Source organism: Antennarius striatus, chromosome 15, assembly GCF_040054535.1.
Source record: "Antennarius striatus isolate MH-2024 chromosome 15, ASM4005453v1, whole genome shotgun sequence".
Classification (NCBI taxonomy): Eukaryota; Metazoa; Chordata; class Actinopteri; order Lophiiformes; family Antennariidae; genus Antennarius; species Antennarius striatus.
In genome coordinates, this window is record NC_090790.1 from 10,388,996 (window position 1) to 10,411,301 (window position 22,306).

General features: G+C 40.3%; 3 protein-coding genes across 4 annotated transcripts; 2 read left to right on the forward strand and 1 right to left on the reverse strand.

The window, feature by feature from the left end:
• Positions 1-566: 566 nt before the first annotated feature.
• On the forward strand, positions 567-5,195 carry LOC137608847 (annexin A3-like). Its single transcript, XM_068335438.1, has 14 exons — positions 567-672; positions 1,605-1,615; positions 2,042-2,089; positions 2,266-2,353; positions 2,423-2,517; positions 2,612-2,725; positions 3,002-3,092; positions 3,196-3,275; positions 3,529-3,585; positions 3,870-3,963; positions 4,273-4,368; positions 4,493-4,551; positions 4,831-4,953; positions 5,057-5,195. The coding sequence occupies exons 1-14, from the start codon at positions 567-569 to the stop codon at positions 5,114-5,116; spliced, it is 1,122 nt and encodes a 373-aa protein (XP_068191539.1). The 3' UTR covers positions 5,117-5,195.
• Positions 5,196-5,459: 264 nt separating this feature from the next.
• rcl1 (RNA terminal phosphate cyclase-like 1) lies at positions 5,460-14,407 on the reverse strand. 2 transcript variants are annotated; one of them, XM_068334657.1, is made up of 9 exons: positions 14,223-14,407; positions 13,677-13,748; positions 13,120-13,295; positions 12,088-12,162; positions 11,857-11,981; positions 11,103-11,228; positions 10,361-10,517; positions 6,521-6,624; positions 5,460-5,632 (listed from the first exon to the last, which is right to left on the reverse strand). In XM_068334657.1, exons 1-9 carry the CDS (start codon positions 14,350-14,352, stop codon positions 5,479-5,481), a joined length of 1,119 nt encoding a protein of 372 aa, XP_068190758.1. In that variant the 5' UTR covers positions 14,353-14,407; the 3' UTR covers positions 5,460-5,478. The 2 variants fall into 2 exon arrangements, with proteins under 2 accessions (XP_068190758.1, XP_068190760.1); XM_068334659.1 differs by lacking the exon at positions 14,223-14,407 and adding an exon at positions 14,041-14,098.
• A 645-nt stretch (positions 14,408-15,052) lies between these two features.
• Positions 15,053-20,985, forward strand: ak3 (adenylate kinase 3). The gene is made up of 5 exons (XM_068334662.1): positions 15,053-15,377; positions 17,492-17,611; positions 17,696-17,868; positions 19,344-19,462; positions 20,012-20,985. The coding sequence occupies exons 1-5, from the start codon at positions 15,230-15,232 to the stop codon at positions 20,121-20,123; spliced, it is 672 nt and encodes a 223-aa protein (XP_068190763.1). The 5' UTR covers positions 15,053-15,229; the 3' UTR covers positions 20,124-20,985.
• Positions 20,986-22,306: the final 1,321 nt, after the last annotated feature.

The following is a 22,306-nucleotide window of genomic DNA, read 5'->3' on the forward strand; positions in this document are numbered from 1 at the left end:
GGTGAATGGATGGATGGTGTTATGACCCTTAGCTCGTGATGGAAAAGGGAACGGAACATAAAACCAGATTAAGATGGTTAAAGTAAAGTTATTTATTAACACAGTGCAGTTTAACTGACAAACAAACAAAATGAGGTGTAAAAACCAAACTAAGAATGACGGACCGATGGCTGCTGTTCAACACAAAGAAACAATCTAACAAAAGGAGGACTCAGTACAATGGAGCTGATACTTTAAGAATAAATAAGTAAACAAGGTGGAGAAACCCAAACTCCGAAACGTTACTCGGTCTATTTACTACAAAAAAACAAAACAAGAATAAAGACAAGGGCAGTCAGCACCCCTTAGCCTAGTGTTTACTAACAGGGGATTACCTACTCCTGACAGTCATAAATGACAACATCGGTTTTTGGAACTGGTATCCCTGGCCCGTTTCTTTGCGTAAATCTAAGTGCCTCAGTTATCACAGACTCAGCAGTATTCTCCCAAACTGTGTAGCAAAGTGGCGGCAGCCCCGATTGTCACGCTGATGGAGCTTTTCAAGCTTAGGCTCCTGCCGAATCCCAATGATTGGTGGACGGAGGCTGGATGTAACCAATCAGGCCGCACCACTGCAGGAGCGAGACGCCGAGGTCCACGCCCCTTTCAGCTGGATCCAATCACGAGCTGGGGGTGACAGAACGCTATTTAGATGACTCAAGATACAGGAACACTGGATTAAACAATAAATCCTTGCATCCGTTCCTGCAGTATCTAACTTTCTGTTATGGTGCAGAATCTCCTTCATCCAGACCCGAGCAACCATCCAAGGTTCAATCTGGCTCAACTCAAATGTAGTGTCTACATTTTGTCACCGGGTGTCGCAGCTGCCTTCTCCTCTTGATATATGCTTCATACTCTAGTTTTTTATTCTTTGTAAAGTTTTCACACTTCACCGCTTAGTCCGACAGCAGCTAAATGTCTCCCCAATGTCTCTTTCTTTTGTGTCCCTGGAGATTAATTTATTTATAACAGTTATTGCCAGATCAGTATGATATGAAGTTGGGCTATCAGTTTAACTCTCACTTAATTTAATACAATTATCCATTATTTAAATAATGTACATGTAAACGAGTTTAGGATTTAGGGAAATATATGTTTCTGCCTGTCTTCATAAAGGTCGTCAGGGGCGGACTTTTATCGAAAATCCTGATGTTCTGACTGAATAAAGAGGTAAGAGTCATTGTGCAAACATGTTCCTTCATCTTCTCATCTGACTCATATTACTGACGTTAACCTGTGAGCAAACATGACTGTTATAACACGACTGGGTGTGCACAGTGATTATGAAATGCGCATTTTACGCAGGCAATTTTTTTAGAATTACCTGCGTAATTCTTTCTTTTTTTTTACTTATTCTGCATCTAACAACTCAGTCCAGAATTCCTGGTTGGTGCCGTGACGCGTGTGATGGAGCAGTGAACTGTTAGTGGGGACAAAGGAGGAGTTTAGGAGGTCTTCGTGATTCAACTTCCTCCACTTCATGTGTGCGCTGACGTCCCGCTTTCTCTGAAGGGTGTGGCGAATTTGTCCCCTGAAATACCTCTCCTGACATCAATCCTGTCTCCTCGCTCAGGTAAGATCCAAAATTGTAATTATGTGACGTCTGATCTTAGTCTTGATGTGTGCAGACGTCCTTGTCCTGCGTTGTGTTGTGGGTTTTACGCGTCGGTGGTCAGGTGTCTGGTTTCAGATTCAGCTGAACGCTCCAGACGATTGCGTTAGTTAGCTCAAACATCACCGACAATTGGGTGGAAATTGTGGATTGATAAGGATGCACTGAGAGAAATAAACCATTGGAAATAAATTTGTTAAAGAAATGTTCGCCGATATGACGATGCTTATGTGGTAAAACTTTTTTTTCCCACCCTAGTCAGACTTCCTTCAAGGCCGAATCTGAAGGAGCTTCAGATTAGGGATGATGTGTTTTGAGTTACATTTTAGGTTTAATGTAAAGGGATTGTAATGGAATTTGAAGTATCTTTGTTGGCTTATGTTGTAGGATGACCTGGACCTTCTCTTAGACTCGCCTTCCTCACTAACAGTGACAGTAAGTGTCAAATAAATATGGAGATGTTGATTTAAGTGGAGCCAAACTGGACAGTAAAGAATAAAAAATGTGCAGGAAACTGCATTTAGTCATTATATAAAGGTAATTTGCCATGTTCCACGCAGTTTGTGTTAAATTTATTACCATGTGTAAATCTGTGTTTGTGTGTTTGTTAGTCCAATGTTAGAGGAACTGTGAAGGATAAGCCAAACTTCAAAGTGGAAGAAGATGTGGCTACACTGAGGAAGGCCATAGAGGGCATTGGTAAGTTCAGCTCCCATTACCAGTATTAGTGATGCTTAAGTTCAGTGATGATGTCTTTCTTCTTCTAAGGTACAACGGAAAAAACTCTGATTGAGGTGCTGACCCAGAGAAGTAATGCGCAGCGCCAGCTCATTGCTAAGGCTTATGAGAATGCCACAGGAAGGGTATGTAAAAGGTTTATGAATGAAAAAAATTACCAAATATTATTGAGTGCCAAAGCCTGACTTGAGTCGTGTGTTATGAACCTTCCTCCAACAGACTTTAATAGATGACCTTGAGGGCGACACCCATGGAGACTTTGAGGACTTGTTGGTTGCCTTGGCGAAGCCTCCTGGACTCTACGATTGTCACGAAGTCATTGCAGCCATCAAGGTGAATTTATGTGGATTTCACCAAATCTTTAAAGGCCCGTTGATACACTGAGCCTGCACAAATACAGTGTTTCAGCATGACTGCTTTTTGTTGCACTTTTAAAAAGAGTTCTACTTGTTTGGTTCTGATTTTTGTTTCTGATTTTCATTTCATCAATTCAATTTTATTACAATAGGACTTCACAGTTGGCAGTTGTGTATTTGTGGTAATAGGGTTTTTAAATTGATGTACAATAGCATGTTGTTTCAAAAATAATTTTCTGTGTGTTGCTTTCAGGGTGCGGGGACCACAGAAACCACACTGACAGAAATCTTTGCCTCTAGATCAAACAGACAGATTCAGGCCTTGTCTGAAGCATATCTAGCAGGTTGGCATCTTCATCAGAGTTTTAAGAATTATTTCTTCTGGTGGAATGTTGTTGTTTTTTAAAATCTCTCTGAAATGTTCTCTCTTGTGCTGTTTAATTCTAGAAACTGGGAAATCAATTATTCATGATCTGAAGTCTGAGGTGTCTGGACATTATGGCAAAGCTCTGCTCACCTTGGCTGAGGTACAAAGAGTGTATGACACATTCCCAGCTGATAATCCGAGCAAAAGCAATACATTTCTTGTTGCCAGAAAACATATGGTCTTATATGAGACAAAATTTCAGTACGAGGAAATATTTCCTACTAGATTTTGTGCATCTTTGGGAAGTTTGTCATGCTGTAGGAAAATTTGCCAATCAAAAAAGCCCATTGTGTAAATGCAAATGCCTTGGGTGTAATGTATTTCTTCCCACGTTCCACTGGTAATCCTTGCAGGGTAAGAGAGACGAGAGCACCAACGTGGATGCCGCTAAAGCAAAAGCAGATGCAAAGGTACGGCACAATAAGCCTTTTTCTGAAGCACCATCTACTTTTTTTTCTGGTCAAAGTTGTGTCTTGCATTGCATCCATCGGATGCGACCAGCCCTGCAGTGAGCTGGAATCTTATCCGGGATGTACCCTGCCTCTCGCCCATATCTAGCTGGGATAGGGTCCAGCAGACCTGTGACCCACGAAGCGGATAAGCCTCCATTGACGAGATGACTACGGTCGTCTACAGGATGGATGGAACCATGAAATTCCTGTACTCTTTTCAGACTTGTTGTCATTCCTCCCAGGCTCTGTACGAAGCAGGAGAGAAGAAGTGGGGGACCGATGAAGACAAGTTCATTGACATCCTGTGCCACAGGAGTATTCCCCAGCTTCGTCAGAGTGGGTACACCCGATAGATGTTTTTCTTTACATAAGTACAGTTAGTGTTTGTAGTTGTGGGTGTACAACCAATTTCAAAGCAGATGTTTCCCCACATTCACCATCACTTATCATAAAGCTTTCGCTGGGACAGTCAAATTTTGCAGGGATTTATCCGTATTTTAAATCATGAAAGAAGAACAAACCAGTGATGGATTAAGAAGTCCAGGGAACAGTAATCAGTCTTGTTGTCAAAATATAATCTTAGCAGGGAAGGCTTTTGACAGCCATTGAGATTACATTCTATTCAGATCTGTGGTGTTTTTGCAGCGCTGGTAGAGTACAAGGCCATTAGCAAGAAGACTCTGCAGGAGAGCATTGAGAGCGAAATGTCTGGGAACCTGGAGGAGCTGCTTGTGGCTGTTGGTGAGGGAAAAAAAGTTGTCACTTTTTATTCATGTTGCTTGTTTCCCATAAAGGGTAAATTAACTACATCACATTTGAAACCCTTTTACCTAAGAAATGTTTTTGGGGTTGTTGTTTTTTTTAGTTAAATGTGTGAAGAGCGTTCCTGCATTCTTTGCTGAGAGACTATTCAAAAGCATGAAGGTGAGTTATGCATTTTAACACTATGAGGGCCTTTAGAACCATAAATGCAGCTTTTTCAGCAGCTCTCACAACAAAATAGACGTATTGTGAGGTTACACTGTCCTTTTTTAGCTGCATCATGTAATTGTATTGGGCACCAGTGGCGTGGAAAGGAATGTTAAGCCTAAGTTTTATTTCTGCTTTGACCAAATGTGCTAACAGGCTGAGATTAGAAGTCACAATTGCAGAGAAGTGTGTGAACAAACGATGAGGTTGGTTTTTATCTGCTATATCATTCAGGGTGCCGGAACCACAGAATCTGTTCTGACCAGGATCCTAGTCAGTCGCTCAGAGGTCGATTTGCTGGATGTCAGAGCGGAGTACAAGAAGCTGTTTGGAAATTCCCTCTATTCTCAGTTAGAGGTCAGGACACCGTTTATATGAAAACATGAGACACTAGACAAAGTTTACCCTACTTTTAACATGGCATTTTTAAAAAAATATTCCCTCTGTCCTTTCTTTCCAGTCTGAAGTATCAGGCAATTATGGAGACACCCTCATGCGTCTGTGTGGCCAAGACAAGTAAATAGACGGAGCAGAGATATGAGATCCTAAGATGATGAAGAGGATGACCAGTTGCTGAACTTGTATTTAGTCTTAATGATAGTTTTTCATCTATAAGGTTCAACAGCAGTTCCATACAGACTAACACTTGCAAGTTAGTGTTCAAAGGGACATTTAACTAATAATTGTTTATATTCCATGTAAAAAGCTGCCATCAGCAGTGCACTTCAATATCATCTCTTGCACATTGCATCACAAAGCCTAAAAGTCATCAGCATGCACACATCCACATTTCAAACCTGTAACGTAAGCAAATAAAAATGCTATACTCTACAATGTGAAGTGAGTAGTCAGAAACGAGACGGTTCTACAAATATACTGACTTTATTTGAGCGTCTTATTTATATTGCTGTAGCCGACTCCCACACAGGTCATTAGGACCTTGTCTCCTCCTTTCCTTTCGTCTTCTAAAGGCTTCTGAGTTTCGATCTTGAACATGACCTGGAAGAAATCTCTAATGTGTCTGAGGAACTCGATCCTAGAACCACAGACAGAAAGAGGGGAGAAAGTTAGTAACTTGATGAGATGTACCGAAGGTACACAATGGATCAGTGTACAGAGGTTAGACATGACCTATTCTTTAAGCCAACATGACAATCACCAGCACTACCCGAGTGAGGAGTGTTTTGCGATGGCACTGCCAATCTTCAGTTATCATAGTACTGTACTTGAGACGGACACAGCACCGGTACCATGATAACTGAAAATGGACAGTTCATAGTTTTCTCCTCTTCCCAGACAATGGCCACATCCCAGTCAACTTTGTGTTCGATTACTTTCTTGGTTTTTCTTCCCCAACATTTTTGTTAGTGCACTAAATTTTTTTTTAAATGCGCTGTTCTTTCTCCCCGTAACCTTGGATGATCTGACAAGAACCTAAGAGATGTATAGCTGGCAGAGTCTCAAATTATTCATGCACTCCAAAGCATGTGAAAAATTTGTTTAAAAAAAGACACTAAAGTCACTTGACTTTAAGCAGAGAATTTTTTTGCATGCATTAGAAAACGGGACAAAATAACTGAGCTGTGTCAGGTCACCTTGTTCACCATGAATTGAAGCAGCAGCAACAACTTTTGAGTGCATTGGGAGATTTAAAAAAAAAAAAAAGTATTTGACAGTTTAAACTAACAGGCTTATGTCAACAAAACAGACATTTGTTGCCCTATTAGTTCAGCATTTTATGCCTACAATGGGAAGAGAACTTTGGAACAAGAGTGGACAAGTAACACAATAACAAAATGTCAGGCCAAGTGTGTTATACATTTGGACAAAGTGCGTCTGTTGAACAATGTGTGAATATACCACGGGCCTGTCTGCAGCTCAGAGGGATGGAAAGCAGCTAGATTACTGAATGACAGTGACTTACGTGTATGGAGAGAGAGTTCCAAGCAGAACCTTCGACACGTCCTGCTGGCCAAGGGTCATCAAAAGCAGCGCCAGGCTTTGATTGGATGAATCTACGTAGCCACCCTAAAACAGACAAGGACAGGGGTGACATGTTAAAAACAAAAACACGCAAAGACGTCATGGAGGTGGAGATGTTTAAAAAGAACTCGCCAAGCCCTGAAATTGGGATTAATTATCTCGTGTCAAGCACTCATAGCCAGCTGCACGATTTTAGCTCTACACATTAAAATGTCTGGAAACCTGGAGGAGCTGCTTGTGGCTGTCGGTGAGGGAAAAAAAGTTGTCAAACTTTGTCAACTCGACTTCAACAAAAGTCTGAATAAACTTTTCCCCTGATCCAAATTGAAAACAAACAAAAAAAAGCCACCATTAAAAAAACATTTTGAAACGACATATATTTTTGGGGTCAGGAGGAGCCCACAACAAGACACATGGCTTGTTTATGGTACACAGACCATCACGGTTGCTCTATAAATTCATACATCCCGCAACTCATCATCCAAACTTTTTAGCTTCACCTGCCAAAAAATTCCACGTCTTTGTCTATTGCTCCACTTTACTTCAGCACAGGAACGTGAAGACAGAAGACCCTCTCTGCTAATTCATGTGATCGCATGCCATCAAGATTACTCGGTAACAAGTTATGTGCTCTTCAGCCGGATGCACGAGGGGAGCTACGCAAGACCGGACACACCCAAGAACAGTTTATAAAACCACAAGTTTTAAAATGGCTCTTTTCCGTGATTCTGACAGTTTGAATTCATAGTAAAACTTTAACCATTTATCATAATGTATTAACTTGAAGTGCAGCTGCATGTGGCCCAATTGAAACATGCTAACAGCATGTCAGGAAGAATATTCAACCACACTGGTGAAATCACAGTAGAAGTATGGACACAACGTCTTCTTTGTTTCCCTGTACCATTGGGCTCAGGTTTTTAAATCCTGTTTTCTGCTACAATAATACCAAAAGACTTGTAAACAATATCTCCATCTGAACGCATCGCTACATTTCTGCACAGGTAACAAGCCTTTCATGAAAGTATGGGATGTTTGATCAAATATTACACAAAGTAAATCCAGCTTGACATTTATTACACGTTTTCTTCTTGCAGTCTGAAGACATACGTTTCTTATTTAGCACCAGAGTATTTTATAAACACGGTGCTCATTAAAAACCACAAATGCTTTCAAGTAAGGTTTTGCACACCCTCAATATCTTTAATATTTTCCACAAGGTGTTGAGCAGATTCGATCGCCTGTTGAAAACAGCAGTTTCGGAGCACCTTACCTTCCATGCTGCTGTACTGGACCACAGAAGCTCCAGCAGCAAAAATGTTTGCAGAATACTTTCTGCTTTTCAACGTCTAGTTCACAATGGCATTTCCAGCAAGCAGCTACTTTTATTACAAGAAAGGTAACACATTACCACCTATTCTGACATCTAATTTCAGGTTCCTCCTTTCATAGATGAGACAGTTACGATCTCCCAAGAGGCCAGCAGCCACAAACTGACTATGGAAAAGTCCCATAAATTCTCTCAAAATAAAAACCCACTGTCACACGTAATACACTCAAACAACACTTAAACTATGTTGTAGAACCATTACTATGGTGTAACTGTTTACATAGAGCTTTCAGAGTATAATCACACAAATAGCAGACACCGATGTGGGCAAACACACAGGAAATCAAATTATATTTAACAAGTAAAACATTAAATTCTAAAATGTGCACCACTTACATCAACCAGTTCCTGTTCAGCGTTGATGTGACTTCTAAAACCAAACCGCGCATCGAGTTGCTTTGGTTTACTACAAGAAAACTTTACTGATTAACCATAAAACAAACAGACGCACACACACAGAGGGATCATACCCTTTAAATACAAATCCAGCAAACTCTTGATCTTCCTTTTCAAAAAGTAGATATTCCAGTGGAAGAGAGGTTAGTTGATTTTTATCCTTCTTCTCTGTTGGAGCAATCACTCAGTGCCACTAAAAGAGTTGCGTTATAAATTATTGTCCAAATTGGTGAAAATCTCCCAATTTTACCAGCTGTCTGTGGCTTTATAGAAAAGGGAATATATTGTCTGCAATTGTTTTAATCCACCACGATCCGAGGCTGCTAGACATTTTCTGGTAAATGGATGGATCCATCAACATTCTTGATTCAGAGTTAATCAGCACTTCCTCGACCAGCTAACTGGACTCACATGGCTCCTATGAGGGGCAGAAGAATGTGGGAAACAAACTGAAGTCACAGATTCGCTGGATCTAATTGGATAAATTTTAATGAAGAGGAGCTTTTTCTTGTGTGACTGAATTTAGCTGTGCATTTAAAACTCAACAGCAGAGTTTTTCTGTCTATAAGCAACTGACATAAATCAAATTGATACAAGTAAAAATATGAGAAATAAAATGTGGCTTTCATCACAAAACAGTGAGGCTCCATGCAAAAATTCAGTTTTTCAAGTATGCCTTAAAAAAACAAACATTGTCTCATGTGAATGACTGACTAAGTCCTCATCCACACAAACTCAGACAAGAATGAGTGTAGGGTTGAGTGGTTTACTGTCGGAGAACATAACTAACAGTCTGGACAGCAACGTGGGTACAGCTCCTGTTTCTGCACTCTGGAACTCTTCCTCAGAAACTCTACATTTTTTGTACGCATAGTTTCATTTCCGCTAAATCTATAGAACCGGTTAATGTAGCTGGTCGCTATAACGATGCCACACAAATCGTGATGTAATTCCTGACACAACACCAAACCAATTCCAAAGCATCCAACAACCTTCCCGTTTCACAGTTCAAAGGAGTCATAATTTCCAGCATCATCAGGGATAAACTACAAGAACATACTGGTGTAAATTTAGAACTGTAGTATAATTATTCGTTTCTTCAAACCCCAACATACTGTACTCATTATAAGACTCACAACAAAAATTCATCTTAAGCACATTAGGATGTCGTTCATAATGTACTATAATTCTTTATGCATTCTGATGTATTACATTAGACGATTATGATTGTAAAGGTCAAAAGTTCTTAGGGACATTACTTTATAAATTGGGACAGGGGTCACAGATTACTGGTTCTTTTCCTAAATTCAGATTGTTACACGATTCCATGAAGACAAAGAATCCTTTTTATATTAACAGGAAAAAAGACATATAATCTAGTTTTAACTTGAGACATCAAATTGATTTTGAACAGCACAACACAGCCAGCTCAGTGCTGCAAAGTTTCAATAGCTACGAGACAGCTTACAGCTATAGATACGTCTGTATGCTGTTTGTCAAACAGAGACCACTCATTTTGTTAACATTTTATCCTTTGTTCAGTAATTTTGGCCAATAATTCACATTTTTACCTGCAAATCTGATTTTCACATCAGAAGGAAAGATCGATCGAAGCACCAAAACAGAATTCACATTCAGCAGCCAAAGCTGATCAAGTTATGAGCAACCTCAAATAAATGGCTTTATGACCACCTCTGCTCTTTTTTTTTCCCCCGATTGACTCTCTAAACCAAAGCATGAACATAAACATGAAGCGTGTTTCCATGGTAAATAATTTCCTATGTTGATTTAAAAATTCTATTTTGGGATCTTCATGAGTATTACGCTCGTCTGTGCAAAGGATGGAAACATTCTTCCTAATGCAAGCCGTTTCGCTCACCGTTGTCACAGCAATCCAATTTCATATTGAACAGTAAAATATGAACCTAGGAAGTGAGGAGCTCCGTTACCTCAAACTACACAACACTGAGCGTTAAGTGTCTGCGTAGTACCTACCCGATAAACTTCCTCCAAAAGCAGCTGGGCACAGGTCCTGCCCAGGTTCTCTGGTACAACGGGTTCTCCCTGCCCCTGTGGCGTGGACACCATCTCCGCACTGAGGAAGGAGCCGTTAAGCGTCTCTGCCACCAAGGTCAGGCCGAAACCAGGAGACCTGCAGTTAACCAACACAAAAAACTGATTCTCCAAAAACACATAATCAACTGAAACTATTCCTAAAAGTGTATCTCTTTATTTTATAAATGTTTTTACATTTTAATGATCATGATTCAGAACAAGGAGAACAGCAATGTCAGAGTTCCTCCGACAGTGTAAGAACCCCAAACTTTAAACATCGTTACTGTCCAGATAAGATTTTTTTTATCTTTGAAGAGTTGGTAATTACTGACTGTTAATTATTGCACTTTCATTGTATTTGACTTTCCATTAAGAGTTTTTAAAAATGCTGGTCTGTCTCCATTGAAATTTTTTGCATGAATCCTAATTGAAAATGTTAATCACAAGATAATTCTCAAATCTGAAACATCTTCAAGCTTTTCTTACAAGTTCGGTTAACTTTCTTCAACACAAATCGATCACGACCTGGATGGCTGAGACTCTTCACAGACACAAGATGTCTAGAAAACTTTACATGGACACCAGGAGGTGCTGCTGCCGCTCTGATTGGTGTTTTCCTCAGACTAGTAGAAATGACTGTTTTCTGATGGAGCTGTAATTACACTAATGCTAAGATACTCACTTGCCAGAGTTGGCTCCTTTCATGTGGTCAGTATAGATGTAAATGTCTGGCAGGAAGTTGTTGAGTACACCCCTGGCTGACTCCACCATCCTGTTGGCCATCTGAGGAGAAACTCGCACCGAATATCTGAGTTTCAACTGTAAAGGACTTTTGATGATTCATACAGAGGCGACACAGGGACAGTAGTTTTGCTGTGTGAGAAAATTGGTACAGATCATCAATAATGAATATATTAAAAAAAAGAAAATAATCAGATAGATCCATCTGAAGCTGAACAGTGCAAACTGAGCGACACAGAATTTTAAAAAAACAAAAAGAAACAAAAAAAGTTTCGTCTCTGGAATTTCTGACAGGAGAGAGGAAGACTTAAAAGATATCAACGAATGGTCAAAAGTAATTTATCCAGTTTCTATATTAAAGCTGAATTGTGAACTAAACTAAGTGTTTTCTGAGAAAAGGTTAACTGTGTTTTTCTCTTTCTTTAGCCAGATATCTTTTCGTACCTCAGGATGTCATCCTGTCAGAAAAAGCAAATCATTTGACGCTCTTATTCTGGGCTCAAGTGTAATGAACATGAGTGTTTGATATTCAAATATTTTCTGACGTTTTTACAATCAAGGAAACAGTAAAATAATGAAAAGACAACAGATGTACACAAGACAATAAGATTCAATTGACAGAATAGAAATATTTTGCATCACTTGAGCTTTGTTGAATTTGGGTTAAAAAAAAAAAAACAACATGAGAAAGATACGCCACTCCTCTGATCCTCTTGATCTTTCCAGGGTCAGTCAGCTGAAGAGGCCTGATGGTCCTGCGGACAGGACACGTGAAGATTACTTCTCCTCCTCCACCGGGTGCCATCCCCCTCTTCACCACCTGGGAGAGCAGCAATAGAGAGTGAGTCCTTATTGAGCCACTGCACCACATTTCAACGTGAAATTATTACATGTCACTTATTTACAGATCACTTTTGTGGACTCACCTTGAGATCAAAACCCTCCCCATCGATGCCAAATTTCTTCATCAGAGGGAGGGCTGTGGACTTCAGCAGGTCGACCTGTGGGAGGCAGTTCGATGAGTTCAAAGCAGAAACTCACTTGCAGAGAACGCCAGTAAAATAAATTCTCATCACATCACAGTGACGCTATTCACTGTTTCCATGGCAGCACCTCTCCTCTAATTTCTCCATTGCTGCTTACTGCCGTCGCAGTTGTGCTTTGTTGACATTCAAGACCGAACAGGGTAGCTCGAATCAAGAAGACTTCAATCTCCATGAATGAAATATTCCACTTTAAAATACTTAATTCCATAGTGTATTTCATTGAGACCAGGAATAGGGGTATCAGTCAACTCCTGGACCATCCGCAGCATTGTGCCAGTAGTGGATGCTATGATACGTGATGCTGGTCATTCAGAAATGATGCAGAGAGGGGACTCGTCTGTGACCTCAATCTACAAGACCATTCCTTTACAATGGTTGTCTTTCTAATTCTCTACTATCTACATCTTGTCCATCTCTAGGTGGTAAGTGCAGTAGAGGGTAGCGTTAAGTATCTGGGTTTGTGGATTTTACCAAGACACTACTTCTACCTTTCAGCTTTTCCCTTCAGGGGTTGCCACAGCGAATCAGTTGCCTCCATCTAACCCAGTTTTCTGCATCCTTAATGTCCTCTTTCACTACATCCATAAACGTCCTCTTTGGTCTTCCTCTAGGCCTCCTGCCTGGCAGTTCAAAACTCAGCATCCTTCTACCAATATATTCACTATCTCTCCTCTGGACATGTCCAAACCATCTCAGTCTGGCCTCTCTGACTTTATCTCCAAAACCTCTAACATGTGCTGTCCCTCTGATGTACTCATTCCTGATCCTATCCATCCTGGTCACTCTCACAGACACATGCGAATAAAACCCAGATACTACAATATCATAAAAACGTTGGCATTTCTTTGCACATGCTTCAACTGTATACAAAACAAAATGAGAACACAAAAACAGATTCAGGCGTGTCCTCACCGTTGGGTCAGTAGGACCATTGGTTACTCCCCTCAGCGTGGCCTTGAGAGGTGTCTTCATAAAGGGAGCCAGCATGAGTATCGCCTCCAGATAGTAGCCGATTGAGCGCTGTGTGTGGCAGTCATGTTCAACAGTCCCACCAGATAACAAGCCAGGCTGGTAAAATAACACAGTACCTGGTACAGACAAACAGGGGAGTCAAAGTACGTAATGGAAGGTTTGTGGCCTCATGATAACCGACTCGGAAATCAAATCGAATAATTTCCCACAATAGACAAATTAAACCTTACTTAAATGTTTTAATAATGATATTTAAATGTTATCTCTATCACTGCATTTAAACCTGACATTAATGCCACATGTGAAATAACAGTAAATATATCCCAAATAATTAAAGTATTCTTACACATATATTAAGTATCTTTGATTACTAATTACTCAGAATGTATCATTACTTATTACTTTAATCTGTGTCAGGTAATCTAAACGGTCCACAGATTAAGAAACATTGGCAGTGACAAACATTACAGATTTGTCCTCGTTATTCCAGAACTCACCCGTTTGGTTAATCTCTATTCTAGATCCATTTGTCACTTTATCGAGCAGTCTGATGAAGCTAGCCTCAAAATCTGGATTAAAAAAGAGGAAAACGGACAAGCAGTAAAACAACTGAAACTTTTTCCAACAGATTAAATTGTGAACGTCAAGTTTTCTGAATTTAGAAGCGTATGCACACACTTCTGATCACGTTAACAAGCAGAATGGGGTTGATGCATTATTTTACTTCTGTGCATTACTAACGCGAGTCATACATGTGCGTTCTACAGCTCTTGCAATTAACTACAGATTATGCTTGCAACGCATTTGGAAAAAAAATATTACTGAGAGCGAGGTGATATTTTGTACAAGTAAAACAATCACCTAACTTTGTAGAGAAATGTAAAATTTCATTTAACTCGCAAACACAATACAAGTACTGTGCTACCGTTTCCCTCCCTCCACCAACGGTGGGTGAGCAACCACACTCCCAACTGCGTAACAGCTAGCATGTTAGCTACCGAGCTAACTGCGACGCCACATGCGTAGTGAAGCTTGCAACTCACCGCGAACTCCGGGGTTGTCATCTTTAGATCTGATGTTTTTGATTTTAACACGTTTCCCGCTGAGAGTGGACAAAACCAATCGCTGTCTGAAGTAATTGCAGCCGTCGTAAACCATCCCGTGACTTGCCATGTTATTGTTGTTTCTGTGTGGCGTCAGTGGAAATCCACGTGTATTTATCCAGGAAGTGTGCGCAAACGCGTAGCTACGGCATATCCGGAGGGTCAAAAATGCTAAGTATGGGTATGTCACTCATTTTGTCCACTAGATGACGCTACAGGATCAATAATTGTCGATCAAAGTGTAAACAAATCTGTCACCACCAACACAGGGTTATTATTATTATTATTATTATTATTATTATTATTATTATTATTATTATTATTTCCTTCTCTTTTACTAAATCGAAACTCACTGCCCCTTTCATAACAGGTTTTCATATACAACCGGAAAGATGCTTTTGATTGTTCAAAACAGTCTGTCTGTCCGCCAGTCTGAAGGGCTGCTGAAGGAGATTGAGGCTCAAAAGGGATTAATCACCGCAACCTTTCCAACAAGCCTACAAACCAATTGCATAACCGTATTATACAATGGACACAACTCAAGAAAACAATTTGCAGTGATATGTTCGGGGAAGCTCGTCAATCCGCTGCAAAAAAAAAAAATCGCCTCACTTTGCACAGAATGCACGGATGGGGGCAGGTTTTGCATCCTCATCTTTCACCACTGAAAGAAAAAAATCCTCCTCCTTCAACCCCACCTCCTTCCTCTTCCGTCTGTTTCTGCAGGGTCGAGCGAAATTAAAGCCAGCTCCAATAAAAATAGAGACTGGCTGCAGAAGACGCGCCCACTCTGGAGAAAGCGGCGCACTTCTTGGGAAAGAAAACCTACTTGACCATTTGGAGCCCGTCTTGGCTGTTGGCCACACATCCAGACAGCGGATACATGGGACGACCGCGACGATCCAGAACCTAACTAGACAGGTTTAACAAATAATAATCACCCAAACATGGCTCTTCGTAGAATATTCTGTGCTGTTATTATGGGTCCACCTGGTTCAGGGAAAGGAACAGTGTCTGGGCGCATAACCAAAAGTTTTGGACTCACACACATTTCAAGTGGAGACATCTTGAGAGCAAACATAAATGCCAAAACCGGTAAGACAATTTTATTCCAACTAATTCTCAAACAATCTGGTAGGAGTCTGCTTCTGTTTTACGCGCTAAATCTAATGACGGGACACTTAAGTAATACCTATTTAACGTCGTAATTTTGCTGAAGAACTGCGCTGGTGACGTGAGTGTCGTTGTGCACTAGTGATCCCACCACCATCACTGGTGCGCGAAGTTGTGGACTCATTGAATTCAGGTGTGTTTGATCGATAGAACTCGTGAATTAAAAACGGCCTGGAGCGCGTAAACGCGTCGTGCGTCGAGGCTGCGCCCAAGAAAAACTCTCATGCAGAAGGAGGGATTCGATCGCAGCTGTTGAGGGAATGGAAACGGATCTCTGGTCAGTGAGGTCCGGATCCTCTTTTGGTCGGCCAGTGCCAGCCACCGCCGCTCGCCCATGTTCGCTGGTCCCCTGGGATGTGACCCCGACAGAGGAAGAGACCCGGGGAGGGGTGCAGTTTGGCTCACAATTGAAGTGTGTGTGTGTGTGTGTGTGTGTGTGTGTGTGTGTGTGTGCACGCGCACAATTTACAGTCATATTTTCTGTTTTTTGGCACAAAAATAGAAGAAAACCCAGAAAGGGGCCACCCTTGGTAAATATCAAGGTGTGACTCCACTTTGTGTAGTGAAAAGGCCTTTTCTGCACTTGTCCTGGTCATATTGTGTGTGATTGATGAAATTGATTGAATAAAGATGATCTTAATTTGATATTCCGTCTAGTTAGTGTCATTTAGGTTGTGTTTTTTTTCCACATCATTTTTCTAGTGCCTTGCCTTTTTACTGGCCTGGGTACAACCAGAACATTAAATGACTGTTGTTCTGCTGTAGATTCTAGTGTTTGAAATAATCTGGACCTCTGTGATAACGCTGCCACTCCTAGAACAGTTAGATTCGTTCTCTGACTAAGAGACTGAACTGGGAGGGGACTGAAGAAAGTGTTCTTTCTGGCAAGGTCACAGTGGATAGCAACGTGTTAGACTGATTGTTTTCATGTTTATACTGGAAACATTTTAACTCAACGTTACCTGAACTTTGGAAGGAGACCTACTTTTCCTCAATATCACCTTGGATGAGGATAAAGGGAGTTGTAAAGATAAGAAGAACTGCAATCTACTTAGAGTTTGGAACTGTTTTAGGTTTGAAAAATTCACAGTAGAAATGCAAGAATTCAGTTAAGTTTGGAGTTATGATGTTAAACACTTGGCCTTTATTCACCCACACATTTGCATTAGACACTACAATGCCACACACACACTTGAAGCTCCTCAATTGAACTATTCAATCCCATTATTGTTACCAGCAGAGCAGTTGGCAGTCAAAGCAGGTCTTATATTGACTTTCTCTGTGCAAATGTTCTCAAACTGACCTTGGTTCGGCTTCCTTCCACATAAATGGGTTTTCAAGTTAAAATGAACATCACAGAAAAATGAACAATATTTGGGGGATGTTGGCATTCAGATAAACTCAGATCATGAAGAGACAATAATACACATGTAGCCGAGCTCTCAAGTTGTCTTTTTCCAATGCATGTCTTGCTAAACTAGTGGCCATGCAACAGTGTTCATATTCACGTCAATATATTTGCAGTAATTTTTTCAGAAATGAAATCCATGTGTATCAATTCTGAATAAAAGCAAGGGAATTAAAGTTGTTTTGTATTTGAGAAGACGGAATATTCATCTGTGTGAAATCCTATTTTTTTCCCTGTACAGCATTTGGATTATAGCTTAACAGTCAGCTCAAGCTGATGCTCTCTTTTCAAAGTTATATCACACTCGGGGAAATAAACAGAAGTACAAACATCCAAGTCATGTCAGGAAATTCCTTTCTCAGCTGGAATCCAACCAGCTAAAGTAGAAGAGAGGGAAAGGAAAAAAAATCCAGAGCCATGACATCCAAACCCAGATCATCCATCTGAATCATCTTCCATTATGTAGTTAAAAAATGTCTCACACTTGACACGCGCTCATTTTAAACTTTGAACTGTTGTTTGTTTTCCAGGTGAACACGGTGTCATCCCGTGCTTCTGGGCATGCAGTGTAGCTAATATTTCATTTGAATATTTTCTCTACATTTGTTCGTCTGTGTGTGTGATTCAGAACTGGGTCTGTTGATGAAGTCCTGTATAGACCAAGGTCGGCTGGCACCCGATGACGTCATGTCTCGTCTCATCCTCAGTGACCTGAGAGCACTGGATCAGAGCAGCTGGCTGCTTGATGGTAAGTTTCCTCTAATTGGTAAAACTCTTGACTGCTGCTGGTGTATTTTTTTTATCAGGTAACTCATCCGTCCGTCTCTACCAGGTTTCCCTCGTACTGTGGCCCAGGCAGAGTCTCTGGATCAAGCCTACAGTGTGGATACAGTCATTAACCTCAATGTACCTTTCGAAACCATCAAACAGAGGCTAACGTCTCGATGGACTCACCTTCCAAGTGGTAGAGTTTACAACATAGATTTCAACCCGCCTAAAGTCCCTGTGAGTATGTTGTGTGTAACCTGGTCAGCTGTTATGGGTGCAGTTTCAGGTGTGTGGATTTTGTCAGACCAGGAAATAAACTGACCGGAAATACACTGACAAACATTGTCTTCAAAGCAGATGTCATTGAGTTGGCCTCGTACGAGGGTTTCACTCTGAACCTGTGGCAAACAGCAGCTGCTCAGTATTTGCTTTTCTCCTCTCATTTTTTTTAAAAAACACATTGAAAGATGCAAACACACACACTATAAAATACAAGAAAGAAAAAGTCACTGCTTTTTATCCTGTTTTTTATCCTAAATTTTTGAGTTTTGATCAAATTTTATCACAGGGAGTTTTGAACCTCCTTTAAAATGTGATGAATTTATTCAGAACCAAACTACAAATACAGATCTGACTGGCAAATTTTGTAAGAAGGAAGAACCTCAAGGAACCCTTGTTGTTTGTGTGGGGGAAGGGTGGGTTGTCACAGAGAGAGAGAGAGAATATGTCTAACTGAAAGAATTCAGCAACTAAATAAATGGGATAGACTGTTACCAAGGAAACACAATGCAATGTTGAACCACAAAAAGCTCAAAGCCACTGGGATCAACCCCGAAGAAAATGATGCCAAATTAATGGACGATGGATTCAAATTCATAAAACAGAAGTGAAGATCACAAGGGGCACAACGTTTGAAAGATGAAAAAATGCAAAGATAAAACAAATTACACTGGATAAATCCTTCGCTCTCGTTCAGTGAACATACCAATGAAAAGCGACTCGTGCAGTTAAAGCCGTCAATGTTACTGATTTAACACGTTTACGACTAACAACGTGCTAATAAAGATATTTGGTTTCAGCGGTTTGGGTCTCGCTGATGATTGGACAGACTTTTCATGCAACCAATCCTCAACCCGGTGGTGTTGGTGGATTATGAAAGCTCTCTTGTGACTGAGGGTGTAGTCAGTTTCCTAGAATAGCAGGTTTCACAGCAACACCTGAGGCAAACTGATTAACGGGGGATGTGGCTTTTATGTAGTGCTATGTAGCCACTGGTGTCTGTGAATGCACTATATCACCACAGTGTGTGTTTCTATGGTGTGTCTCACGCCGGACCTCCTTTTCTTCTCTGATGAAGTCACATCAACACACCTCCTGTTTAATGTTTAACCGTTCCACCGGGGGTGGCTGGGTGGTTAATTTCCAAGCTGTCAGATTAAGACATTCATAGTCCCCAGAGGGTGAAGCTTCTGACTGCAAGTCAACCTGCAAGCTAAAACTTTTCCAAGACCCCATTCATGGCTCTTATGGTCACACTCAAAATGTACACAAAAATCATACAGAAATGCTATTTATTGCAAGAAAGACCTTCTTTCAGTTAACATTCATTTCACTATTTTAGTTTAAATTGCCTTTTCTAACTGGTTTTAAAGTACAGTAAGTACTGTAGCTTTTTAACGAACTTATCAACATTTACTGCTGTGTTTTAACAGGGCCGTGATGATGTGACGGGCGAGCCTCTGGTCCAGAGGGACGACGACACTCCGGAGACCGTCACACGTAGACTAAAAGCTTATGAAACCCAGACTGAGCCGGTCTTAGAGTTCTACAGGTAGGAAATCAATGATAAAAGAAAAGCCATGCCTAAACAAGTTGCTCATTTGGTGCGCTCCAAGTGAGAGCTGCCCAGCACCCAACCTCTCATTATCTCCATGCTTACAGGATGTGTGTGTGCACACATGCGTGCGCACGCACGCACGCGCACACGCATGTAAAAGTCTGTACAATATATATTGACATGAATTTTCTTACAGGGATCATTAAAGAATGTATTATTATTAAGAAACTAATTTAATGGGTGAAACATTAGAAGTGCAAACATTCAAGTATTTAAAGAAATTTGTGAAAAAACAAACTTTTGTTTGTTCCCTTTAAAATTTTACCAGAATTAATAAAATCCAGACAAGAAGCTCTTACAGATAAGAGTTGGTCCGTGGAACCTGTTTGGAAGTTCATGGCTCATTTGTGCTATTCTGGGATTAATTAAGGAGGAAGATTATTATTCCTTCAAACCACTGAGATATTATTTTACATTATTATGTATGTGAATAGGTGTCTTGCGAGAATATAAACTCACTCCTGTGTTTCTTTTCTCCTCCAGGAGTAAAGGCGTGCTGCAGACTTTCTCCGGAACAGAAACCAACAAAATTTGGCCGCATGTTGAAGCCTTCCTCCATCGCAAACTCCCATCTGTCAGCCAGAAAAAAGCATAGAAAGCCAGAACAGAAAGGCCCAAGAAGGGTTTAAGTTTACCAGGAGAAGCTCCACTGGCTGGTCAAATGCCAGTTCTTATGAAAAAGAGAACTATGTGCGTAAGACTATGTTTGGAATATTGAAAATGAGGAACCATAGCAAGATGTAAAATATTGTTGGTCTCTCTTCTGGCCCTGTTTCACAATGTTGTGTTAAAACCTTTTATTCCACAAGGTGCCTTTAAAAAAATCTGTAGACACTAAATCACATAAGATATTTATAATTCACAAACTGCAGCTGTTAGGTTTTTTCAATCATAGTCATAATGTGTGTCCTCAGCTAATGAGTGACACACAAGGTATTTTAAGATTGGGACTGTTTAAGCAGGGTGTAGTTGAACTAAAGGGAGTTGTGCAGTGTCCTCCAATTTTCATAAATTCACTTGTGCATTCAAGTGCCCCTCGCCACTTTTGAGAATGTAAGAGGATGCCCACTGAATGTAGAATGTAAATACTTTTATATGGATCACAGGGAGACTAGGCAAATATGTATAAACTGATATCTTGATAGCTTTAAAAAAACAAAAACCTTTCCCATTTTAACCTGACATTCCTTGTGGCCACCAATTCTATACACACAATTTTTATTGAGAAATGGAAAACACTTAAAGCAGTTGTCTTGTTTGAAATATTCAAGATGAATCGGTGCTTTTGTATTTTGTCTAAGGGGTCTTACCATGTACTGTAGATTACTGCATTCACCCATTGTGAATGCTTCCCTGCACACTTGAATATTTAAATGCACATCTCCTCCTTGTAGTCATCACAGTTGTGTCAATGATATATATTATGAACCACATTAAAAATCTGACACTCTTTTGGGCATTGTTGTCATGTATTATGTCTGCATTGGTTATGAGAACAGCTATTAAAACTAAATCCAGTGGATGCCTCCCACACAGGTTACACCTGCATGTGGAGAATAAATACCGACTGGTTGTCAGTTACAGAATGGAATGCGTTGAAGCATCTGAACTCATTATTGGGGTCAAAGACCAGTTTTTCTGGCATTCTGATTCATGTGTTGGTGCCAATACAGCAGGAAATAAAATCACCTCAATGTCAGTTTTGTTGCTTTTTTTTTTTTTTTTTTTTTAACGGTATTATCAGTGATTACACCAGCAAACAATATATGTGAAGGTGACAGTGAAGTCGGTCTCTGGTGCACCCCTTGAACAGAAACTCAGCAAAGACAAAAAGCAAAATCACACTTTGAAACTGGAGCTTTGCGTTATTTTGTGGGTAAAATAAAGTCAACAAAAGACAAAAATCATGCAGCCAATTTCTTTAATTCGACATTGGCTTCTATTTTAAACAGTGTCGGTTTTAAAAATAAAGTGCTGAACACATTCAACACAAGCAAGTCTTTGTGGAGAGATCAGCCCTTTGAATCCTTCTTTTCATCATAGCTCTTTCTCAGGTGTAGATCCAGAGTCGAGATCAGAAACACACACAGTACCGGAAGACAGACGGCAAACATCTAAATCAGTTTTACCCTGGCCCTTCGCTTAACAAGTACGAGTAAGTGCAAATCCTTTTTATCAGATGCGAACTGATTTGAACACTCAGCTGTGTGTCAGTGGACATTTCAGGCTTTTATTATGTGAATGGTTGGTCAAATAAAACCCAGGTGAATAAACAGGACATGAATGATAAGTTTGCATTAAAAGCTCGCTGCAATAAATACTCATTTGTCAACAACTGAAAGAACACACTGTTGTCTAAATTCATTTTTCAATTTAGTGTTTCTTCCACTGAGGAGGAGAATACAAAAGCTGTGGGATGCGTCAAAATTGGATTAACCGCGTAATTTTGTTAAGGACTTCTTGCATTTGTCTGCAGATTTAATCACTGGATAAAATATAGATGCATCAGAATATTGGCAATGCAAAAAAAGTCAGACGTCTGACTGGAGTACTGGTGGCCCTTTCACAAAACTGAACTATGCAGTGGAAGGCAAACTGAAATTGTTGATTCATGATCAGAGAGAACAAAACGGGTTGGAGAACGGTTTTGTTGTGAAACAATTATTGAAGCAACTGTGACATCATGCACTGCAAGTCACGAAAATGCACTTAAAGGCCTTAATAGTTGATGTAATACAGTACTCTATCTCTTAACCAGATCTTAAAGGTGGGAAATCT